The following is a 23,400-nucleotide window of genomic DNA, read 5'->3' as shown; positions in this document are numbered from 1 at the left end:
GTAATAATAGGAAAAGGCTTGGAGAACCAAGTCAAAATGTTGAAGGGATGCAGACAGTTGGAAGAAAAATAAGAGCGTAGCCGAATATAATGAATGGAGCCATGGAGGTTGCGGGTACTTCAAAGGTGTCTTGGACCATCAAACTATAAAACAATGGAAATGGAAGCATCATTTTTATTTTTATATTTTCGGTCTGTAGTGCAAAGATATTAAAAAAAAATTCAGATACAAAGGAATGAAATAGAACAAACAAGCAAAGAAGCTTTGTTGTGTTTGGCCTGCATAATCCAAATACGTAGCAATCAGAAAAAAAAAAAAAAATTCCTGAATAATCATGATAAAGCCAGACGGAATATAACTAAGTAGATTCCGTCGAAAGGCCGGTTGTCTTCATATTATTTTTTTTACTTTTAATTTTTATTCTCATAAATAGGTAATTACCCTTTATTTTTTATTTTCGTTCAATGATATATTACCCTTTTTACATTCAGTATGTGATAATATATACAATATTACAATTAGATTCAATTTTTCATCTATGTTCCCAACATATTTTATTATATATTTTTATCTACTTTTTTTTTAATTATACTTTTGTTTATTTATTTGCTTCTTTTCAGTTTATAAAAAAGAATTTAACAATCAGCCAAAATCATATAAAAAATAAAAAATTTCAAGTTAACAAATAATAATAATTTCTAACTCTATATATATTAATAATTTTTATGATTTATTAAGTTATAGTCATACCGTTAGTAATAGGTGAATATGATTATAGTATTACACAAAAATATATTTTTATTACTACCCAAATTCAACAAAAATGATAACTGTAGATTTTATAAAAAAAAATGAGCATCGCATAATTAAATTGAAAAATATATTTTTTTTAAGTTAAATATATTTAACTTTTTTTATGAATACATAAAGATAAATGTAATAACTCTTAAATTTAATATTTATATTGAAATTAATAAAAAAATTAATTAAAAAATATATAATACGTACAAAAATTTAAATGTAAAATTTTAATTTTAAAATTAGAAACGAGAATAGAATAGCAGTTGAAGAAGGAACAAAAGCATCAGTTGTTTCTGTTCCTTTTCAGTCCTCATTTCATTTGAGGTCAAGGCTCTCTTTCTATCTATTTTCTTTTCTTTTCTTTTTTTTTTTTTTAAAAAAAAAAACACATACACAAACACAGTTTCAGCTCTCTCTCTCTCTCTCTTTCTCTCTCTCTCTCATTTCAACACCTGAGATTAACAGCTCTATACATGGATTGGTAGTCAATCTGTATCTTAAGCAATCGCTATCAAAAATAATACGAGCCCAGCAGCAGCAGCTCTAAAATTTCTTCTTTCTACGAGATTAATCCTATACAGATCTGTGTACGTTTTTTATTTTCCCTCTCTTTTTATGGTTTCTGCTTTTTCCCCTTCTTTGATTAATTTTTTACTCTCAGATTTTCCATTTTCCATTTTTCTTTCGGTTGGGCTCCTCAGCTTCTACTGCTAAACGGCCGCAAATTTCTATACTTTTTATTCTCTAATTTTCTTTCTATGTGTTCTGATTTTCTGTAACCCTAAGTTTCTTGTGTCTTTTTATTTTAAACGTGTTTATGATAATTTGTTATGATGTTGCTTCCTTTCTTTCTTTCTTTGATTATATTCAGATTGTTAGTAATAGGGTAATTACGAGGGTCATATAGTTTATGTTGCTATTGAAAGTTTGAAACTCATCCTCCTACAACTTTGGCAGGTTCATACTTTATTTTCCTATATAAACATGCTCTTATCCTGTAATATTCAAAACTTGAGCGAAATGCTCTCTAACCTTCATTACTTCAACTTGGTTCTGCTAGACATACTTCCCAAGTGTATATTAGTATATAAAGTTGCTGAATTTTAGATTATCAACTTAATATCAACTGTTTTTAACTCAAATTAAACCTTTTACCTAATCTGGAAATTTTCTGTACAGGAGAACTTGGGGAATTTTGTTTCCAGTGGCTATGTTTTTTCATGTTTTGATGGTGGATTCATGACTTATGTCTATTCTTAGATTTGCTGTCACTAATGTAATTTCACATTTGGATATTTAGCTGTAGCTATTTTCCCATTAGCAACTGCGATGTGCATTTGCAATCTAACATGTCCATAGATATGTGCATATGCAACAGTTTCAGACAAGCTTTTGTATGGATATGACAAAAGATCTGGTAATTTAACATGATGCCATCACAATCTTGTTGCAGATAACAATAGTTTCTTTTTTGTTATATTTATTTTGACGTAGAGTATATAAATGCTAATTGCATTTTCAGTGTATAACCCTCCACCCCCAACCCCCACACACAAAAATAAATAATTAAAAATAAAAAATAAAAATAAAAAGAAAGAAAATTTTGGTCAATTTCGCTAATATCTTTTCCCCTTTTCATTAAGCATGCGTATTAGATTTTTATGGAAAAGAAAATGTAAATCTAGAGAAGCTTTGACTGCTTTTACAATTTTGACCTCTAAGCATCCAACTTTTAAATAACAAATAAAGGTAGGAAAATAATAGTAATAGATCCCAATTTGAAAATCTGAGCTACAATAGGAAATATAGAACATGGTGAAATAGTAGGTGTAATTGAGAAGATGTTTTTATTTAAAATTTATATGATTAAAGCAATATTAATGGTGCTGTTTGAGGATTCTTTATGGGTATGGATCTGCAAAACAAGAATACTAGTGGTTGGATTGAGTAATCTCTCAAATGCTTAAGTCAGTAACGGAAACTGGAAACTGGAAGATGAAAATATAGAATAAAGAAGAGAGAATGATTAGGTTCGGCGTGTACTTGGTTATCCCCATGTATATAGGCATCGGTTGGACTTCCACTTAGACTAGGAGTTTGAGTTGGAATAGAACTTGGTCTTTGAATATCTCGGATATTTTTTGTCAGAGTTTTTGTTGGACTGCAAATCCCTCCTGGACTAGGATTCTAACCTTGTCGAACGAGCATATCTTAGGATCTGTCTGGGCGAAGGAGATAGTCATCCATATTTGTATTCGCGCCCGGGAGGGCAAATGACTTGTTCTGTCGGTTAACGGGATGAATTAGGTTTTCCTAACATTGTGCTATTCTTTGACCTAGAACATGGGGCTACCGATTTGTTTCTTTTGTAATTAACCTTGTATCTGCGAACCTAATGTATGAAAAAAAGAGTTATTCAACATTTTCATGCGTATGGTATATGGATATGGCTAATGGAATAAGCACAATTTACTAAAGCACTTGGTTGTAACAAAGTAATTGATGCGGTCAAGGAAAAGGAATTGTTTTTATTTTATATTTCATTGTAAAATTAAGAAGTTTAAATTTCTTTTAATTAAAAATGTAGAGAAAGGAGAGATTGAGGAATGAATGGTTTGATTATTCTCTCAGGCTTTGGGGATTAAATAGCTGATAGAAAAAACTAATTAGGAAATCTATTTTACAGGCATAAACAATCCTTCCTAATTAACTTCTAACTTCCTAATCTAATGCAAGATTACAGGAATAATTATGAGAATAAATATTTACCAAAAAGTTTAGATTATTTAGATATTTTATGACAATGTCAGAAGTAGTAGTTTATTTTATTAAGAAATTTAGTTTATTTGGGATTACTAATTAGGATTCGTTTAAATATTTTCTTATTTTGTGATTCCTAATCCTAATAGTAGTAGGACTGGTTGATATACTACAAGTATTTTATTAAAGATATTATTCGATTGAGGAATTAATAAATTGAGAATGTTTTTCTCTACCCTTTGAGAAAGTGTTTTTCATCCCTTTGAGAATTTGTTTCTCATTACCCTTCTCGTTCTACATTAATTTGGTGCAAAGCCTCAAAATCCAACCAGTGTTTTTTTTGGCCTCAAAATTTTCATTATGTTTACTGTTTGCTTTTTCTTTGCTGAGTCACTTCCTTACCTCTCAATTATTGCTTCCAAGCCTACTTTGCTATAGCTTTGATACTAAATTTTTGAAACCCAAGTCCACCACCCTTTGCACAACATACCCACAGTGTCGCAAATCTTTGCAAGTCTGTCCATCGCAAGTTCAACCACTGCCTATTAAACAAAACACCACGATTTGTACACAATTCAACAGAGTCAAGATCTCTCATGAAACAGATACTTTCCTTGCCTTTCTCCTAACAACCCAAATTATGTTAACTAGAGTCACCATTGCCGGCCACCAAATAGCCGTGTCTGCATTGCCAGGCGATTGGAGACGTCTAGGCTACCTTTCCCAAGCAAATTTGACTGCTTGACATTGATTGGAAGCTTAGATTCGTCCAGGTCAGATTTCAACCTAATTTGAGACCTGCTTGAATCTTGACAATTTCTTACTCCTGACCCTCTCTTGCCCTTCACCATCAACTGGTGGCTCTGTTCCCATTTTCAGAACTCCTTTGTGAAGCCCCTGCAGTGAGATTCAACTGGGTCAGTAGGCAACCCGACTCGCAACTCAGCCTAAGGAGTTCACAAAGGACACTTATCATTGCCACATCAATGATTGCCACATCATCACTCACCATTGAACTCCTTTGTCAATTGCCACATCATCACTCGCCACACGTCAACTAAAATTTTGGAGGACCCTTGCATACTGATTTCGACATGCTGATTCCAATTTTGGCATCCTGTTTGGCTAGAAACATTTCCTAAAAGCTGAAATTTGTGTTTCTCCAATGAGATATGCTTTTTTAATTAGAATTTCATGTTATAGACTCACATTGAGAGAGTACAACATGAAATCGATTACTACAAAGTTGACATTGGAAAATTACAAAATGAAATCAATTACTATGGGGTCAAATTAGCTAATCTTGGTTATTGGTTGAATAAATATGTCAGTAAACTTGATTTATGTTATAAATATTAAGATATCCAACAAATTCTGTGGAATAAGGAAAGAGAATATCGGGATATAAAACGACTCTTATGAGTTAGGGATAGAGAATTGAATTATGTAAAGGGGAATACACTATCTCATGTTTTGTTAAAATAAAAGCAGAGCTTGATGATGTTTAAAGAGTTGTTAAAGGTATTATGCGAGGACAACTTCATCATGAAGAACAAAAAGAGCAACTTAAAAGAGTTGAAATTGAAGAACAAAGAGCAGCTTGAAAGGGGAATACACTATATCATGTTTTGTTAAAATGAAAGCAGAGCTTGATGATGTTTCAAAAGTTGTTAAAGATATTAGGCAAGGACAACTTCATGATGAAGAACAAAAAGAGCAACTTAAAAGAGTTGAAATTGAAGAACAAAGAGCAGCTTGAAGAACCTAAGTCTGAAGAATCTGAAGCTTTGGTTGTTGAGACTTCACATGTTGAAAAACTTGTAGAAGCTAGTGAAAAAAAAATGAGGAATGTATCGTAGAAAACAGAGAAAGTCAAGTCATAGATATGAAAATGGAAATTGAAGATTTAGCTGCAATGGAGACAACAATGGAAATTAAAGATTTAGTTAATTCTTTTGTTCCTAGTGAAGAGCCTTTCTACTTTGACTGTTTTTCTATGTTTAAACGTTTCTAGGGTAAGAAGGAATGCATGAAGTTCTTTGTTTCAAGCTTATTGCCACCATTCAAGAAGATAGAATTGCTTTTTTCTCTGAATTCGGTTCTTGATTCTTTTGCACTTCAAACTTAAGCTCTCCAACTAGGGAAGAATGATATTTTTCATTGTAAAATTAGGAAGTTTAGATTTCTTTTAGTTAAGAAGTTTATATTATTTAGGTATTTTATTACTATCTAAGAAGTAGTATTTTATTATATTCAGGAAGTTAAATTGGTTTGGGATTATGTGGTGGTATTGGTTTAAGAATTTTCTTATTTTGGGATTCCTAATCCTAGTAGTAATAGGACTAGTTGATATACTATAAATACTTATTTCTTCTTAGTATTTTATTAGAGTTTATGATTATATTATTCTATTGAGAATAAATAAATTGAGAATGTGTTTCCTTACCCTTTGAGAATGTGTTTCTCATCCCCTTGAGAATTGTTTTCTCATGACCCTTCTTGTTCTATATCAGTAATGGATATTGAAAAGAGTTAAACCAGTGTTTTTCTCGTCATTTGATTCATAGATGTCTTGTTCTAGAAGGGAACTTAAAGATCTAAGCTGCTTTCTTTGTCATTACAGTCAGTTCTGTCCTGATAGGGCCTATGTAGCTTTTAGTAGTTTGCCAATTTCAGGTTTGTTCTTTACCATTGTGAATTTGTGGTTAACTGCAGAAAAGAAAAGATTTTGTCAGCTAGTCCCACCTAGATTCTTCATATTGGGGCCTAGTTGAGTTGTTAGATCTTACATGCATATTGATCTGGCAATTGTAGTTAAATGAGATATGCTTTTTATATTTGCTACATGGAACTCATGTTAGTTACACACTACTCTTCACCTACTTCTCTTTTTGGTTGATGTTTTAGCTTGTTAAATGCCTCTATGACTATTCACTAAATGGAACCTATGTAGAAATGTGAAGCTTGATTTTTTCTTTAATTCTTTTTATTCTAGTGCTTTCTGTCTGACCTTTCATTTTCTTGGTTACATATGAATGACATATGTATCAGCTGAAGAGTATTCCTAGTTCAAGTTTGGTCCATAAAAGCTCATTAATTCATGATCAGCATTTAGATTGTGGTGCTAGTACAATGGACCCTGTTGGTGGAGGGAATAGTCTCAACAACAACCCTAGTCTTGCTTCAAAGCAACGATTGCGTTGGACTCATGAGCTTCATGAACGCTTTGTTGATGCTGTGGCACAACTTGGTGGACCAGATCGTGAGTCTTCTTTAAAACTGGCTTTCTTTTTCTTTTTCAAATTAAATTTTCGTTTGTTATTCTTTGTTGCTATTATTAATATTATCCATATCATCAATAAACTCCAAAAAGAATTCATGAATTACACAATCAGCCAAGGCAATGAAATTATTCAATTCTTGATTTGTTTGCACTCAATACTGACAACGTTGGTTGTTTCTTGACATCTTGTAGCTGTTATGAGATGGATGGTAATTGTTTTTCATACGTGGAATCAAACTGCTTGGGGGCATTTTCAATAATGAAGAGATCAGGAAAAAAAAAAGCATTTTCTTTTAACAAAATAAAATTTTCTTCCTTTACTCAGGAAAAAGCTATTTCAGTGTTTTAGTAGTCCTTATATGACATGCACTTTGGGCATTTTTCATTTGTAGTTAAATATGATATGCTCTTTATATTTTGTTGCACATTCACACGTGTTCTAAACTTAAATAGGCATATGATGACTCATCAAAGATCTTAAATTTGATCCATACTTCATTTTTTTGACAAGTGTTTTGGATATTAAGGTGGACCTGGTGTTTAACAGAGCTGAATGACGAAAAATGATTTATATAGCCTACCTCAACTAGTTTGGTATTAAGGCTTAGTTGTTGTTGTTTTTGTCAAGTGAAGGTTGTGTAATTGCAATTACTGGAATACTCGATTTGGAATTAGAACCAGATCAATTGCCTGAGAAGTTTAATCCATTCAAAATTTATTTCTTGGCATGGGACTGTAAAGGAATTCAACAAGTGCTATGAATATAATTTAAGTGTTAATGAATATAATGAACAATTTTCCAATCTTTTTTCTCTCTAGGGGCTACCCCCAAAGGTGTTCTCAGAGTCATGGGTGTGCAAGGTTTAACAATATACCATGTCAAAAGCCATTTACAGGTGTGTAAGAGTTGATTGTTATCCTAATCAGAACTAACTTATTTCTGAATTCCTTTTTGGGTGACTGCTTGGGTAGTTCATATTTTGATATTCCTTGTCCTCATTTCTTATTTTTGATGATTTGCTTTTCTGACACATCCAGAAATATCGACTTGCAAAATACCTTCCTGACTCTTCATCTGATGGTAAGTTTATCTGATGTCCATTGTTGTTCAAATGTGACCATGCACATGCTCTCGCATGTTGTCTTTTAGTATCCTTACTGTACAAACTTCTGTTTTCTGATACTGATTCAATGATAATGCAAGGGAAAAAAGCTGACAAGAAAGAAACTGGAGATATGCTTTCCAATTTGGATGGTTCATCGTAAGTGGAGCTGCACTTCTGCTTTCTGTTTTTGCCATTGTGATATGTTTAATAGGTCATGTTAATGTTAAATGTTTGTGGAAGTTTCAAAATTAGAAATTCATGTTTTACCACAACATAGAATCACATGGTAGAGCTTCAGCCATTGAAAAATTCAAGACAACCCAAGGCTCAAAATCAAAATTCAGATATGCTATTTTAGATTATCGAGTGATCAATTCAAAACTTGATTTGAGAAATTGTGTTCTTAATGTTTGCAGTGGAATGCAAATTACAGAAGCACTGAAGCTGCAGATGGAAGTGCAAAAGCGACTGCATGAGCAATTGGAGGCACGATTTTTTTTACAATTTATGCTTTCAATATATTAGTTTTTTTGGTTAGACTTTTCTGTTAATGGTATGGTATTTTTATCAGTTGAATTTATAAACTCTGCATGAATGAGGAGAAAAGATTATTGATGGTCAGTTGAAATTTCAGGGACATAAAATAACATAAAAAGAGCAATTTTTGGTTCTTCCTTTTCTCTAAATTAGATTTCAATATTTGGGAAATTCTTACCTACACTTGGTGTATGGCCCCATATAAACACTAAACCAATAAGCTTTTCCCATCCTAACCTTGTGTCAGATTTTTGTCTGTTTTCACAAGGAAAACCAAAATCTGACCCAAGGTTGAGGTAGCAAAAGATTTATCAGTTTGGTGTATGTGTGGGGCTATACACTTAGCACAGGTAAGTTTTGTTGGTTTCTTGTTCGTAGAGCTTTTATGCATTAAAAGGCACCTGCATAATTTTCCAAATGGTAACTTTATTTTGTTTAATAGTTGATGTAGGATTTTCTCTTATGAAAATAAAATAGATATTAATTTATTCTTTAAAGAACTGATGCAATATTTTATTTTTAGCTTGGGAAATTGTTGAAACTGACTAATTGTATACAAATGCAAATTGGTCTTTTCGGTTCTAGCTTTTGGGCTGTAACTCTGCAGTTAGATCCGGCCACAGGCTTGGTTCCAGTTCACCTAAAAGGGTGAACCGGAACTGGAACCGTGAGCCCCCACGGTTCAGGTTTTGGTTCGATCTGGGTCGAAATCGAATGGTTCAATTTTTTTTTTTCAGATTTTCTTTTAAATTTTTTAAATAAAAAGGCGGTTCGGCCAGAACCGTCTGATTTGGTTTTGGTTCAATTCCAATCTGGTACATTTTACGGTTTGAGTCAAAGATAGGTTTGGCCGGTTCCCGTCCAGTTCCAATTGTGAACTGGCCCTTAGCCGGATCTATCTGCTGTATTATGTCAGCGTAAGTCTTACAAAGCATGCTACTTTGAATGCAACAGGTGCAGAGACAGCTACAGTTACGTATTGAAGCGCAAGGGAAGTACTTGAAGAAGATAATTGAAGAGCAACAACGACTCAGTGGAGTCCTTGGAGAGGTGCCTGCTGCAGGGGCCTCTGCCCCGGTATCAGGTGATAGTTGTCCAGAATCTGACCCCAAGACTGACCCAGCGACCCCTGCTCCAACTTCTGAGTCCCCTGTTCAAGACAAGGCTGCCAAGGAGCGTGCCCCAGCCAAAAGCCTTTCTATTGATGAATCATTCTCATCTCACCATGAGCCATTGACTCCAGATTCACGTTGTAATGTTGGTTCCCCAGCCGAGAGCCCTAAAGGTGAGAGGTCTATGAAGAAGCAACGGCTATCCATGAGCACAGCATATTCAAAACCAGATATGGTCCTGACTCACCAGATACTGGAGTCGAGCTTAAACTGCTTCCCACAGCCACATTCTGTATTTGTGGCAAGAGAGCAGTTTAATCCTTCATCTGGATTATCTGTTGGAAATGAAGATGAAATAGAGAAGGCTTCAGGCAATGATCTGTAGTTTTGGTTGCTACATGATTTCATGATGTCTGCCCTTGATGACTCTTTTCATTTTGCTTTTCTATGTAATTTCTAAGAATATGTTCTCGAGCAGGTTAAAGAACCCATTAATGTTAGATGTTGCAGATAATTAGGTTCAAGGAAAGCTGTTCATTTATAGTGATTACCTTTAGATTTGCCATAGATGCTTGAGATCACTGATCTAAAAGTGGACATGCATTGTGAATGGGCACGGGATTGGTTAAGATATGTACAATAGACCTCTCATTGCTTGCATCTGTTGGACTTTTGGTTATTCAAAGGTACCTTGCCATGGTTAGCATGGGTAAGGAATGCTTCCATTGATGATGCATTGTAATTTGTCGCGCTGGCTATAAGATATTTAAAGTTTCTGACACAGTATTGAAAATGCTTAGTAGTGCTACAAATCATGGGTTACCAGGCTTGCAAGGTTATAGTTGAGCGATTCTGCATCATTGTGCTGGTCACAATCGTATGCATCACTTGTTGGTTTTGAACAGCAGAACCCTAGAACGGTAACCATCAATTTATGATACTGCACTGCTGGGTTATCTTGCAGGGTTCTGCGCCCAGCTGAGAGAGAGAGAAAGCCGGTACCGTCAAGAAGAAGCTTGGGCACAATGCACCCAGAAATCGGAAAGAGAATCAATACCTATTAACTTCGTGCAGAGGGTATAAGGTATGACATTTAAAGTTAACCTGACACAGTTACAACTATAAACATGTTGGTACAACAGCAGTCATGAAGAACAATGTCTTTGATGGTTTACTCGCTTTAGAAAGCAACGGCGCAGCTGCTTACTAAAGGCCTCTAGCCTTTCAAATTTCTCACTCTTGAGCTTCTTCGGAACTGTTAGAGCTTTATTCTTCTTGTTCTTTTCTTCCTCTGATGAGTTTGGGGCTTGTTGCATGCTCCTTAGTGGTGTTGCCAAAGCCTTTTGAGTCATCTAGATTCGAAAAGAAAAACAAATGATCACTGACTTATCGAGATTAAATATGACACAGATTAGTAAGAGGCATGAATTGTAGCGAATTTCTTCTGGCCTTGGTTTCTTTAGCAAGATCACCCAAACACCCTGCATGTAACACTTTATCAACAAAAGGCTATCTTAACCTCCACAAAAGGCTAAAATGGCAGAGCCATTATATGCCATTCATTAATATAGCTAATGCTTCCTCATCCAGTCATGCCTCTGCTAAGAACTATCTAAGTATTATAATTATTCTTTCTTCCAAAATAAATTTAGACAATATAAAAAACATGAAAAAGGCGTATGACAAAAAAAAAAAAGGTACTCATATACAAGTTTCAGTATGCTCTTGAACCAATCTACAGCGCAACACAAATGAGCACATAAAAAGATGTGAATGAGATAGACAGACCTCATGGCTGCTGTCAGTGGCTTCGCATTTAACAGATGATTCTTCATCGCTACCTCCGAGGGAAGAGCATCTTCCCCAACTTTCTCTATTTGAGCTGGTATATGAACAACATTCCTCAATCTGGCCACTTGGCTTACCCTGTAGAGCCATAAATCCAATACTCCATTAAACGTAGTAGCAAAAAGTATAACTTGCTGTTCAACTTGGTGTAGATAATCTTGCAAATCCAAGAACTGCTAAGAGTATAGGGTGGGAAGTGCATTGAAAAAAGATTTCTGATCATGCAAGTTGCTTAGCTTTATATAGATTTAACAAAGCATCAACAAAATCTCCATGCATAGAGGGCAGTCCACATTGCTGTTGGATTTTCTGAAGCCCAATTCCAAAAACATGGCTAATAACATATTAATCATCTATTTGGAATTGTGTTTACAACTAATTTTAGCAAAACCACCCCTTGGGTGCTTTAACTAAAACCACCTTACTTGTACCGTTTGATGTGTTGCATAAATAGTTTCTAACTTAATGTCAAACAGGCGATGTATTTTTGAAAAATTGAGATGGAAAATTGCCCTTGATTTCAATTTCAGTATGCTGGGTATTAGGTTAAAAATTGCTAGAGTATACAACTTAAAAAGGGTTCTAGACCTCGTTTATCCATATCATGCCCCTTTTCTTTCATTTATCTTTCTTTGCATGATAAAAGTTAGGGATTCTTTGTTATGGATGCATATTTGTGGGTATGACTTGATCCACAAGAGAATCCAATCAATGGTGATAAGAATGACAATAAATAAATTAGCATCAAAAGTGGATTCAGCAGCAGCAACTAATTAGCAGAAATAAATATCCTAATTAAGATATTACTCTAATTGTCATTATCATACATTATTATCTTAAATGTTGATTTCCAATAATAGAAAATTTCATGTGAAATCATGTAATAATCTCTTTATAAGCAGATCAGATTATGAATAAAATATCAAGCAAAATTATCTGTGAGGTTTGAGACTCTCTTAACGAGTCTTGAGGTTTTGGACTCCCTCCAACGAGTCCTACTTTTCTGTCACCATAGGTCCATCAAGAGGGAGAAACCGCAAAAAGGGAAAGGTTGCAGGTTCTGAAGAAGACTTCATAGTTCATCGCCCGCAACTCGATCCTTGACTGGTGAATATAACAAATTGGTATCAGAGCCAAACATAGGGGATTCCAATGAACTGCGAGCCCTTATCCGCGAGATGTCAGAACAGAATGCAGCAAGAGTTGCCCAAGTACAGGCGTAGGTTCAAGATTTAACTCAGCAACTAAAAGAATTCATGTCAGTCATGGGCGGAACCAATGGAAAGGGAATGGAAACTGGAATCAGTAGCAGTTCCTCACATTTGAATACTGCTACAAGGCTGGAAGAAAGAACGGAGCCACGACAGATTAGAGGCATGGTGTCGAGGTATGCCAAGTTGGACTTTCCAACTTATGATGGTTTAGATGATCCGCTCATCTGGCTCCATCGTTGTGAGCAATTTTTTCTTAATCAGAAGACATCAGAAATAGATAAGGTGAACCTTGCAGCATTCCATATGACGAGAGAGGCACAACTCTGATTCTATAGATTAGAACAAGAAGAACCTCGACTATCGTGGAACGCGTTCAAAGAATATTGCAATTTGAGATTCGGACCTCTACTCAGTAGCAATCCTTTGGGCGATTTAGCTAATCTAAAATAGACAGGGACGGTGGAAGAATACCAACGTCAGTTCTAGAGCCTCCTAGCTCGAGCAACAACAGTTCGAGTAGATCAGCAAGTTGATTTGTTTACTGCAGGCCTGACAGATTCAATCCGAATCGATATAGAGATGCAAAATCCTACGAGTTTGGTGGCAACTATGAACCTGGCAAGAGCCTTTGAAAGAAAACAACTAGAAGAAAATTGGATAAATTCATAGTCCAATACAAGAACAACACCTACTTCATCAATTCTGTCTATAACCAAGGCTACTAGCACATTACAGAATTTCAGTTTAGGAAGTGTTTCGTCTCCCTTTATTAAAAGATTGAGTCATTCAGAGATGGTTGAACAAAGAGCAAAGGGTATGTGCTATAATTATGATGAACCATATTCCTCCAGGCATCAATGTAAGAAATTGTTTTGGTTGGAGATAGATGATTCAGAGGAAGCAACGAGGCAAAGGGACTATGAGTGATTCATAGTCTTATCCTACTGTTGAGCTTGACGACAAGTTCTTTCTCCAAGAAAGGAGTGATGTTATGGATGCATATTTATGGGCAAGACTTGATCCACAAGAGAATTCAATCAATGGTGATAAAAATGGCAATAAATAAATTAGCATCAAGAGTGGATTCAGTAGCAGCAACTAATTAGCAGAAATAAATATACTAATTAAGATATTACTCTAATCGTCATTATCTTATATTATGACCTTAAATGTTGATTTCCAATAATAGAGAATTCCATATGAAATCATATAATAATCTCTTTATAAGGATATCAGATTATGAATAAAATATCAAGCAAAATTATCTCAATTGTTCTGTGAGGTTTGATACTCTCTCTTAATGAGTCTTGAGGTTTTGGGCTCCCTCCGACGAGTCCTATTTTTTGTCACCATAGGTCCATCAAGAGGGAGAAACCGCAAAAAGAGAAAGGCTGCAGGTTCTGAAGAAAACTTCGTAGTTTATCGCCCCATGACTCAATCCTTGACTCGTGAATATAACATTCTTCATGTCTTACAACAACATTTTGAAAAATTCACAGTCAACCATGAAAACCATTTCAATCTTAGAACATTGTCATGCGTTACAAAATCTGCATGTGGCAGTATTAATTAGTTGAAAGTTGAAACATTAAAAAGGGGGAAAAAAAACAGAGTTGCAATAGTTAAAAAAATGAAGCTTAAAATTCCTTTCTAAAAAACTCTCCCTATTTCTCTCTTTTCCTTCTTTACATCACTCTCATTTTGCAGCCACACACGGCACATACCTGCATCTCCATAATCACATAACCCCCAACTGCTTCATTGCAACCACAGCAACTTAAAACAAAACTAGATCAATGGCAACAAATTCAAGGCCAAAAGCTGCAAGTGTGCAACTCCTTGCCTTAAAAGGGAATGAGAGATTCTATGAGGCAGAGGCCAAAAAGCTGCTGTTATATTCATTTATGTTAGTTTTTAATTACAAGACAGACCAAACAACTTTTTCATGTGGAATGATTATGATCAAATTATGATCAAACTAATTAAAATCACCTGCAACTTAGATGGTTTGTCACTGCTAAGCCTATCACTTTCATTGTCCTACATTATCAGCATAACAACACTAATATTTATTTTTTTCGAAAACATAAAAAATAGGGAAATCATAATTGATGGAAGAAGAAAAGGTACATACCGCTAATATACTAGTAATTGGCATGATTTCAGAAAGAAGTTCACTAACGGGTTTTGTTGTTGGAATGCTAGTAGTTGCAGAAGATGAACTTGCAGCATCAGCACATGCCGAGCAGAGGCCTGTGATTATCTCACATAAGAGGCTCTAGGGAAAAAGGAGGCTAAAGCTTTATTAGTCCCTGGCTAAAAAATTTTCAATAAAGGACATGTAGTTTCTGCATTGTGCCAATATAGAAGAGCAAATTGTACTATCAACCCCTTCTTCTCTGTAATGCACTGCTGACATTAAAACTCATAGGCATTTCAGATGATAGTAGAAGCGATAAAATGATTCATTACCAATCACAGGGAGCTAAGAAAAATGAAATTTTGATTGCTATTTTCATTAATTCTTAGTTCAAAAAGTGTTCCCTTTTTATTTTTATTTTTCTTTTGAATTTTTCTAAGAGTTTTGATTAGTTTGCTATTAAGGAAAAATTATAATTATTTTGAACTCGTTAAAAATTTTCCCATCTATTATTGCTAATTTAATAGGAAAGGAATAGTCAATTTCTACAAATATTTACATAATCTAGTATTTTCTTAGCCTTTGATTAAAAGGAATAAAAGCTTCTTTCTTATACATGCCTTGTTAGGTTGGCTTACAGTTTCCCAATAAAAAGAGATCCATAAGCTTACTTTCTTCTTTAAGATTACAGCCACCAACTCTTCTTATATCACTAACTGAAAGAATAACATGCGCTTTGACATTTGATTTCAAACACCATTACAACGCAACAATAAAATGCGCAGATCACATATATATTAAGCATATAAAAATCATCAAAAGAATCGCAAACAACAAAACCTTGATTGCCCAACCACTAAGAAACAATATACAAATTTCATAAAAATGAGTGTCTCATACATAGCTGGGGATATCTCAAACACCCAACTAGCCGTCATAGGAATAGAAATAGAGATATTTTTAACATGCCATGAAATTAACCAAGTAAACTATAACTATCCATCATCTACTCTGGGTATTGAGCATCTTATGGCTACAGAGTTGAAATGGATTGCCCAGAATTATAAGCACAGAGATGATAAGAAAGACCAGTGAACAAAACACAGTAAGAGGATGCAAAAAGCGTTGGACTTGTTAAGTACTAATGACTAAATCATCAGCTGAATTTACAGTGTTCATATTCTAATCTTCCTCAAAAAGCACTGTATAAAAATGGAGATCACCTCATCTATGCCACCGCCAGCCTTCAAATCGCCCAAATTGTAATATTTGTCAAGCTTACTTGAAGAGGCAGAACTATGACATGGGTAAAGGACAATGAAGAAGAAAATGGAAACTGAGTCATAATAAAACTGTGGTCGAGAGGAGTTTTGATCACCATCAAACTTTATCATATTTTTGTCCCCCTGCACAGAAGCAGAAATGTGGTTAATTTTTCAGAAGTGAGCAAATATTTTAAAAGGACATGTAAGATCTTTGGAATGATATATTACTGCATATGACATAAAGATGAGGTCAGAGAGGTGGGACTGAATGAATTTGTCCTCACTAGCATGTCCAAATAAAGCAGGAATAAATGTTTTGGGTGCAACCTGCCAGCATCAATGAACATTAACATGTTGTTCAAAGCAATGAAACGATCGTGTTTAAAGATTTTCTCTTTTTTTATATAAAAAAAAAGTCACAACCATTAGAATTTGTTTCAATTTAGCAATCCAATTCAAATTGATAAAAACTACTTTATTGTGGAACAATAGAATTTGTCCTCACTTTCTCATTCTAAATCGAATAAAGAAATTGATCTTCTTCTTCTCTCTAAATTCTCTCCTCTACTCAATCTCTTTCTCTTTCTCCCTAATTCTCTCTTTCTTCTTCTGCCGAGAGGTAGAAACCCTTGAATTAGGGTTTCTACTGACACAATCATAAAGGTTGCAAACAAAATTGATAAAATTAAAAACATTGTCTAGAATTGATAATTTGGAAAGGTTGTGACTTTTAATCATTTGACCAAATAAAAACAAAAGTAAATATTCAGTTCAAGTTCAACAGCTCAGCATAATTATAAATAACATATACAATGAGTATCACTTCTCAAACAAAAGCAGTTTATTTACACTCTAAAAGGCAGTGACCAACCTTTAGCAAGATCCATAATATCAAATTTTGCTTTCTTTTGAATTACTCGTCGCATGCACTGTACTGCCACCTTAACCTGATTGCAAGTGAAGGCAAAAGGATTCCCATTGTGTAAACTAGACTTTATAAGCATAAAAATTCCAAAACATGGTTCTCAAAACATTAACCTACCTCGTATTTAAAGATTATCTATGTATGTTTAACTATTACGTGACTAGAAACAGATATACAACAAATTTTCAGAGACCATTCCATGGGAATTTTCAAAACATGCAACTATGTTTAAGACACTGATAAACATAACACAACATAAATCTTCAAAAGTTAAAACCTAAAAAGATACATGGTTACATAAATAGCATGCTGTATGTCTACAGTAAATTAACTTAAGATTTTAGATTGTTTATTGAAAATGCAAGTCATTACTATCAAACAGAAAAGGACATAAAGATAATTAGTGAAGGCATCAATAAATTGCAGAAGTATCTAAAAGCTCAAAGGGGAAATAAATAAAGAAAATGGTCTATGAAAGGCATTCCTACTTGCTACTCAAATTATTGCTTAGCTTTATAAGCAGAAGTTGCCTCAACTCCCAACCATTATAAGTGTTAAGATTTAAAAATAAAAGAATAAAAAGAAAGAAAGGGAAGAAAAAGAAGAGAAGGAAAGAACAAAGAAAATACATCTTTATCATTCTCATTAAATCTATAAAATAGAACTTTACATATTTATATAAAAATATCATATAATTACTGCACTTAATTAGGAATATAAATCCTACACTACTCAACTCAACTCAACTCAACTCAACTCAACTCAACCAAGCCTTTATCCCAAAAATTTGGGGTCAGCTATATGGATTCTCTTTCTCCACTCTAAACGATATTGGGTTACATCCTCAGAAATGTGTAATGCTTCTAGGTCATGTTGTACTACTCTCCTCCAGGTCAGTTTAGATATACCCCTTCTTTTTTTTCTATCATCTAACCTAATGTGCTCTACTTGTCTAACTGGAGCCTTCATATGTCTACGCTTCACATGACCAAACCACCTCAATCTTCCTTTTCTCAACTTATCCTCAATTTGCACCACTCCTACCTTTTCTCTAATACTCTCGTTACAGACTTTATTTAGTCTAGTATGGCCACTCATCCACATTAACATTCTCATCTTCGCAACTGTTATCTTTGACACATACGACTCCTTCAGTGCCCAACACTCATTATCATATAAAATGGTCGGTCGTATGGCCATATGATAAAATTTTCCTTTCAACTTATTAAGAATCTTGCGATCACATAAAACTCCCGTAGCACGTCTCCACTTCAACCATTTGGCTTTAATCCTATGACTAACATCCTCCTCACATCCCCCATCTACTTGAAGGACTGAGCCGAGATATTTAAAGTAATTACTTTGGGACAGTACCACTCCATCCAAACTAAGTCCTTTCCTATCACCAGTTCGGCCTTCACTGAACTTGCAATGCATGTATTCTGTCTTTGTTCTACTTAACTTAAAGCCCTTTAACTCTAGAGTACTTCTCCAAAGCTCTAGCTTTCTATTGACTCATTCTCGCGTCTCGTCTACCAGAACTATATCATCCGTAAACATCATGCACCAAGGGATACTCTCATGTATATGTTTCGTCAATTCATCTAAAACTAATGTCAAAAGGTAAGGACTCACAGCTGAACCTTGGTGTAATCCAATTGAGATAAGAAAATCTCTTGTGTCCCCTTCCACTGTGCGCATAATAGTAATTGCTTCTTCATACATATCTTTCAACACTTGTATGTACCTAATAGATACCCTCTTTTGTTCTAACACATTCCATAAGACATCTCTTGGAACACTATCATAAGCCTTCTCCAAATCGATAAAAACCATATGTAGATCTTTCTTCATATCTTTATATTTCTCCATCATGCTTCTAATGATAAAGATCGCTTCCATAGTTGAACGACCGAGCATGAAGCCAAATTGATTGGGAGAGATAGAAGTATCACGACGTAGTCGATGTTCTACAACTCTCTCCCACAGCTTCATAGTATGGCTCATGAGTTTAATTCCCCTATAGTTTGAACAACTCTGTATGTCTCCCTTATTTTTAAAAATGGGTACTAAAATACCCTCCATTCATCAAGCATTTTCTTTGAGTTTAGAATCTTATTAAATAATTTAGTTAACCATACTACTCCCATATCTCCCAAACACTTCCACACTTCAATTGGTATTTCATCAGGTCTACAGGCTTTACCTACTTTCATTCTCTTAAGTGCTTCATGTACTTCTAAAGATCTAATCCTTCTAGTATAATTCACATTCTTTTCTATTGTTCTGTAGTCTATATTCACGCTATTACCATTTTTACTATTATTAAAAAGATCATCAAAATAATTTTTCCATCTTTCTTTAATGTCCTCATCTTTCATCAACACTTTTCCTTCTATATCCTTAATGCACCTAACTTGATTGAGATCTTGACATTTCTTTTCTCTCCTCCTTGCTAATCTATAAATATCTTTCTCCTTTCTTTAGTTCCAAGTTTCTTATACAACTTTTCAAAGGTCTGCGCTCTTGCTTGACTAACTACCTTTTTTGCCTCTTTCTTTGTTATCTTGTACTGTTCATATACCTCATTATTATCACACTTAGGTAATTTCTTATACCATTCCCTCTTTCTCTTCACTGCCTTTTGTACTTCCTTATTCCACCACCCATCTCTCTTTTGAGGGTGGTTCATGTCCTCTAGACTCTCCAAGTACTTTTCTAGCTACTTTTCTAATCTTTAATGCCATCTGTGTCCATAAATCCTACACTAATTAGGAATAAAACTAAATATAAATATTGGCTTGCCATAACAATAAGCACATATCTACAATGCTTTCTATTAGGGGTGTTCAGTTCCAGTTCAGATCGAAATTTGCTTAGGAACCGAAACTGAACTAGAATTTTAAAATTTTGGTACGGCTCTAGTTCGATTCTGCATGTTTCGGTTTCAGTTCGGTAGAGTTCTAGGTTCTTCAGTTCCGGTTCGGTTCGGTATGATTCCAGTTCGGTTCTCGGTTCTTAAAATAATTTTATGTAATTATTTCCTTAAAAAGTCATACTTAAATTAGCATTTAAGTTTTGAATTGAATTATTAATACATAATATATCATATAATATATCTTTTAACTATACCTAAATTATATAATCTTTAATTTTAAGGTGCATATATAATTTAGGATTAAATATATTATATAATTAAGAATGATAAGGTAATTTAATTTATTTATAACTAAAATTATTAAGAAAATATAGAAAAATGAAATGTAATATTAAGTTATATTTAGTTTATAATTATATATACATACATAAATATATATAATTATATTGAAAGTATATAATATATCTTAAAAAAAACATAGAAAAACATATATATAAATTTGGTTTTCAATTCGGTACGGTTTGGATTCAGTTCTTAGTGAAGAACCTAAACCGAACCAAAGTATCAAAATAAATTCGGTTCAGTACGGTTCCTGTCATTTTGGTATGGTTCTTCTGTTCGGTTCGATTCCCTCAAGAACCGTGCACAGCCCTACTTTCTATGGATTTAAGGGAACAAAGAGAAAGAAAGAGATATAGAGAGAGATGCATACTATAAATTTTGGAAGCCGAATTTTATACACATCTACAAGTTCCATCATTAGATCGAATAAATTTGCAAAGGCGCTGTCCAACACCATTCCAGCTATGGATGGATCCTCTGCTCCATAAAGAAGGCTGCGTCACATTTCACCTATTTAAGAAGCATAATACCTTGAAGAACTCCAGGATAAGATGACACAGAAACAAGTAAGAAATGAAGTAACAAAGTACCAAGTTACTGCACCCATTCATCGTCCCCAGAGGCCTATGCGTAATATTTGTTGATTGCTTCTCAGATATGAAACCACAACCTTGAGGTCATCTCTCTGTTAGACAAACAAAAAGAACTGAGAAAAGAAAGAGACTATAGTAATAGAAAATTAGTAAAGAAAGGAAATACCTCATGCCAACCAAGGCTGACATATTCACCATCAGATAAGCCAGAACCCGAAAAATCAAGAGCAAAAACAGTAATATTTGATGGTAGAAGAATTACTGCAGCCTCATTAGCATCTGCCCTGCATCCACTGCATTATTGTGCATGATGGAAGTAGAGTAAGTTTCCAACTTTATTATATTAAGCACTTTTTGACAACAATTCAAAAGTCTTTTTAAAAAGGTTGAATGCAAATTCATGATCTTAATATACAAAAACTAAGGCAAATGTTTCTCACTTTATAATTATATATGCAAAACCACATGGAAATATCCCAATGAAAGAAATTTTCTCAATGACCATTGCCTTCCTGTTTCCATGGCAGTTTATAACACAAGGAAGAGGAGTGTCTTCAGGGAAAGGTGATGGCACATAATGGCTACACTGCAAGGTATGACCCCTTGCATTTGTTAGCTGCAAATAATGAAAGAAGATAAAACAGCAGGCTTCAAAATTGGCACAAAGGTGTGCATACATTGTAATAAAAGGGGAATCCAGCAAGTAAAGAGTGCTAGTGTGAATTGATGTCCATACTTGCCTTCAAGTCTTGTCTCTTGTATGCTCTGCCAGCAAGAGTGAAATCCTTCTCCCATAAATACTGATCTGGGTTATAATTGGCCCTATATTTCCAGCACAAAAATGGTAGATAGAAGCATTAGATTACAGCAGCGGCTTTAAGGATACATATTCACAATGCACGAACAAAATGAAACCTGGGAGGGCGGATGACAAAATTGATGAATTGATCAATCATATCCTAGAGTGTTGCTTCTGATAGGGCATCTGAAGTATCTTCCTCTCAATAGAAACCAAAGAGAAAGAAGAGCAGAGCCACTGAGAATGCTCAACCACCATTTACTTCTCTACTCTACCATTTGTAACTGTTTTTGTGGTAATGATAATGGAGATGAATATAAATCTGGATTTCCTTTACATAAAAATGTAGGTCAAAGAATGTCAGGAACAGAAAGCAACCAAGAAGTCCGTCCACGAGTGTGGGGGAGAGTTTCTGCCTTTGTGTTTGGAGTTCTAACAGCTCACAATTTTGGAAATTGAAAATTCAGTTCAACTGAAGACGCTAGCCTTCAACTTCCACCTTCGTTTCTTAAAGAAATCCATAGACCCCACCCCCGGGGTAAAAATAAAAGCAAGAGAGAGCATGACTAATTACTGCTCGCTAAAATAAATATACTTTATAGCTATATAAATATCAGCATAAATAAATGTACATTTTCAAAAGATCAAAGCCAACTAAATTTCAGATCTCAAAACTACAAAACTTCTGAGCACCACATGATGAACGAAAGATTGATGTTTGGCTCACGAGTAATTCTCAAAAACAAAAGCTCAATGTGTTGGGAAGGGTGGAGAAAAACTTTAAAGAAATGGGTGTCCTTTAAGAACTAAGAATAACAACTTAATTTCTAGTCAACCGCAATGCAGATAAAGAAAAGAATAAGAGGGAGAAGAATAACAGACGTAAACCAAAGAAGAAAGTAGTCAACGGGCAAACAAAAAAGATGAGGTTTTCACCTACCCTTACTTACTTGACTAGCTAATGGGCATCGTCGGAAACTGGGTACTGGAAGACGGAGACAGAGGGCAAGAGGCAATAGCTGCAACAGCTTTTCTTCTTCTTTCTATTGTTTTCTCTCTCTTATGAACTTTTTTTTTCCTTTGCTTTGCTCAATTCAAGGAATTTAAAATAAAAAAATAAATAAAAAAGATAAACTTGTTTAATGTTGGGTAAATTTTGTTTGATGTTGGGTAAAATTGACGGTATGTAGAGTTGTATAATAATAGGATATTTTAATTTTAATTTAGAGTGAAATCCATCTATTCAATCTTTAATATTTTACCTGCAATTCTCCGTTCTCTACTGTTCATACCTACCTATGTAGAGGGTTAGACTACGGGGCATTTTGGATTTAAAATTAATAATTATGTTAATCAATTTAAGTTTATAGTCTTGGGAAAAAAAAGTATATAATAGATTAAATATAAATAAGAATTTTCCTCACATCATATTTTGATGGAATATAAATAAAAATTTTTCTCACAATTACATTTTGATGGAGTGTGGTAATTTTAGTATAATGGTTATGGCTGTTGAAATGATTATCCACCAAACAGTATTTGTTCATGAGTTTTGCCTTTTAAATGATTCATTTGGATAAACTAGGTAATTCAGATTTCTCATAGTTATAGAAAAAATAATTTCTATGATAGTTTTGTTATTCCCTTTGAATTATTATGTTTGTTCACTTTTTCTTGAGCTTGTTACCCTCGTTAGATCATAATTTAAGTGGACTTTTTTTTAATCCCCTCTTATAATAAAAGAATGTGATCAGAGTAACTTCTTACTCTACTGACGAAGCAGAAAACGTGATCAGC

The 23,400-nt window shown here is 34.3% G+C and overlaps 1 protein-coding gene and 1 pseudogene across 3 annotated transcripts; one reads left to right on the top strand and one right to left on the bottom strand.

Moving 5' to 3' along the window:
* The first annotated feature begins 1,164 nt into the window (after nucleotides 1-1,164).
* On the top strand, nucleotides 1,165-10,259 carry LOC110654981 (myb family transcription factor PHL7). Of its 3 annotated transcripts, XM_021811131.2 has the most exons (7): nucleotides 1,165-1,388; nucleotides 6,613-6,823; nucleotides 7,664-7,740; nucleotides 7,883-7,925; nucleotides 8,049-8,106; nucleotides 8,367-8,436; nucleotides 9,442-10,259. In XM_021811131.2, the coding sequence occupies exons 2-7, from the start codon at nucleotides 6,694-6,696 to the stop codon at nucleotides 9,982-9,984; spliced, it is 921 nt and encodes a 306-aa protein (XP_021666823.2). In that variant the 5' UTR covers nucleotides 1,165-1,388; nucleotides 6,613-6,693; the 3' UTR covers nucleotides 9,985-10,259. The 3 variants fall into 3 exon arrangements, with proteins under 3 accessions (XP_021666823.2, XP_021666824.2, XP_021666822.2); XM_021811132.2 differs by lacking the exon at nucleotides 1,165-1,388 and having other exon boundaries at nucleotides 6,604-6,823; nucleotides 8,058-8,106; XM_021811130.2 differs by lacking the exon at nucleotides 1,165-1,388 and having other exon boundaries at nucleotides 6,604-6,823.
* Nucleotides 10,260-10,637: 378 nt separating this feature from the next.
* On the bottom strand, nucleotides 10,638-22,745 carry LOC110654980 (uncharacterized; annotated as a pseudogene).
* Nucleotides 22,746-23,400: the final 655 nt, after the last annotated feature.

Source organism: Hevea brasiliensis, chromosome 3 (assembly GCF_030052815.1).
Source record: "Hevea brasiliensis isolate MT/VB/25A 57/8 chromosome 3, ASM3005281v1, whole genome shotgun sequence".
Lineage (NCBI taxonomy): Eukaryota > Viridiplantae > Streptophyta > Magnoliopsida > Malpighiales > Euphorbiaceae > Hevea > Hevea brasiliensis.
The sequence above is the reverse complement of the archived record's forward strand: the minus strand, read 5'-3'. Positions and strand labels throughout refer to the sequence as shown.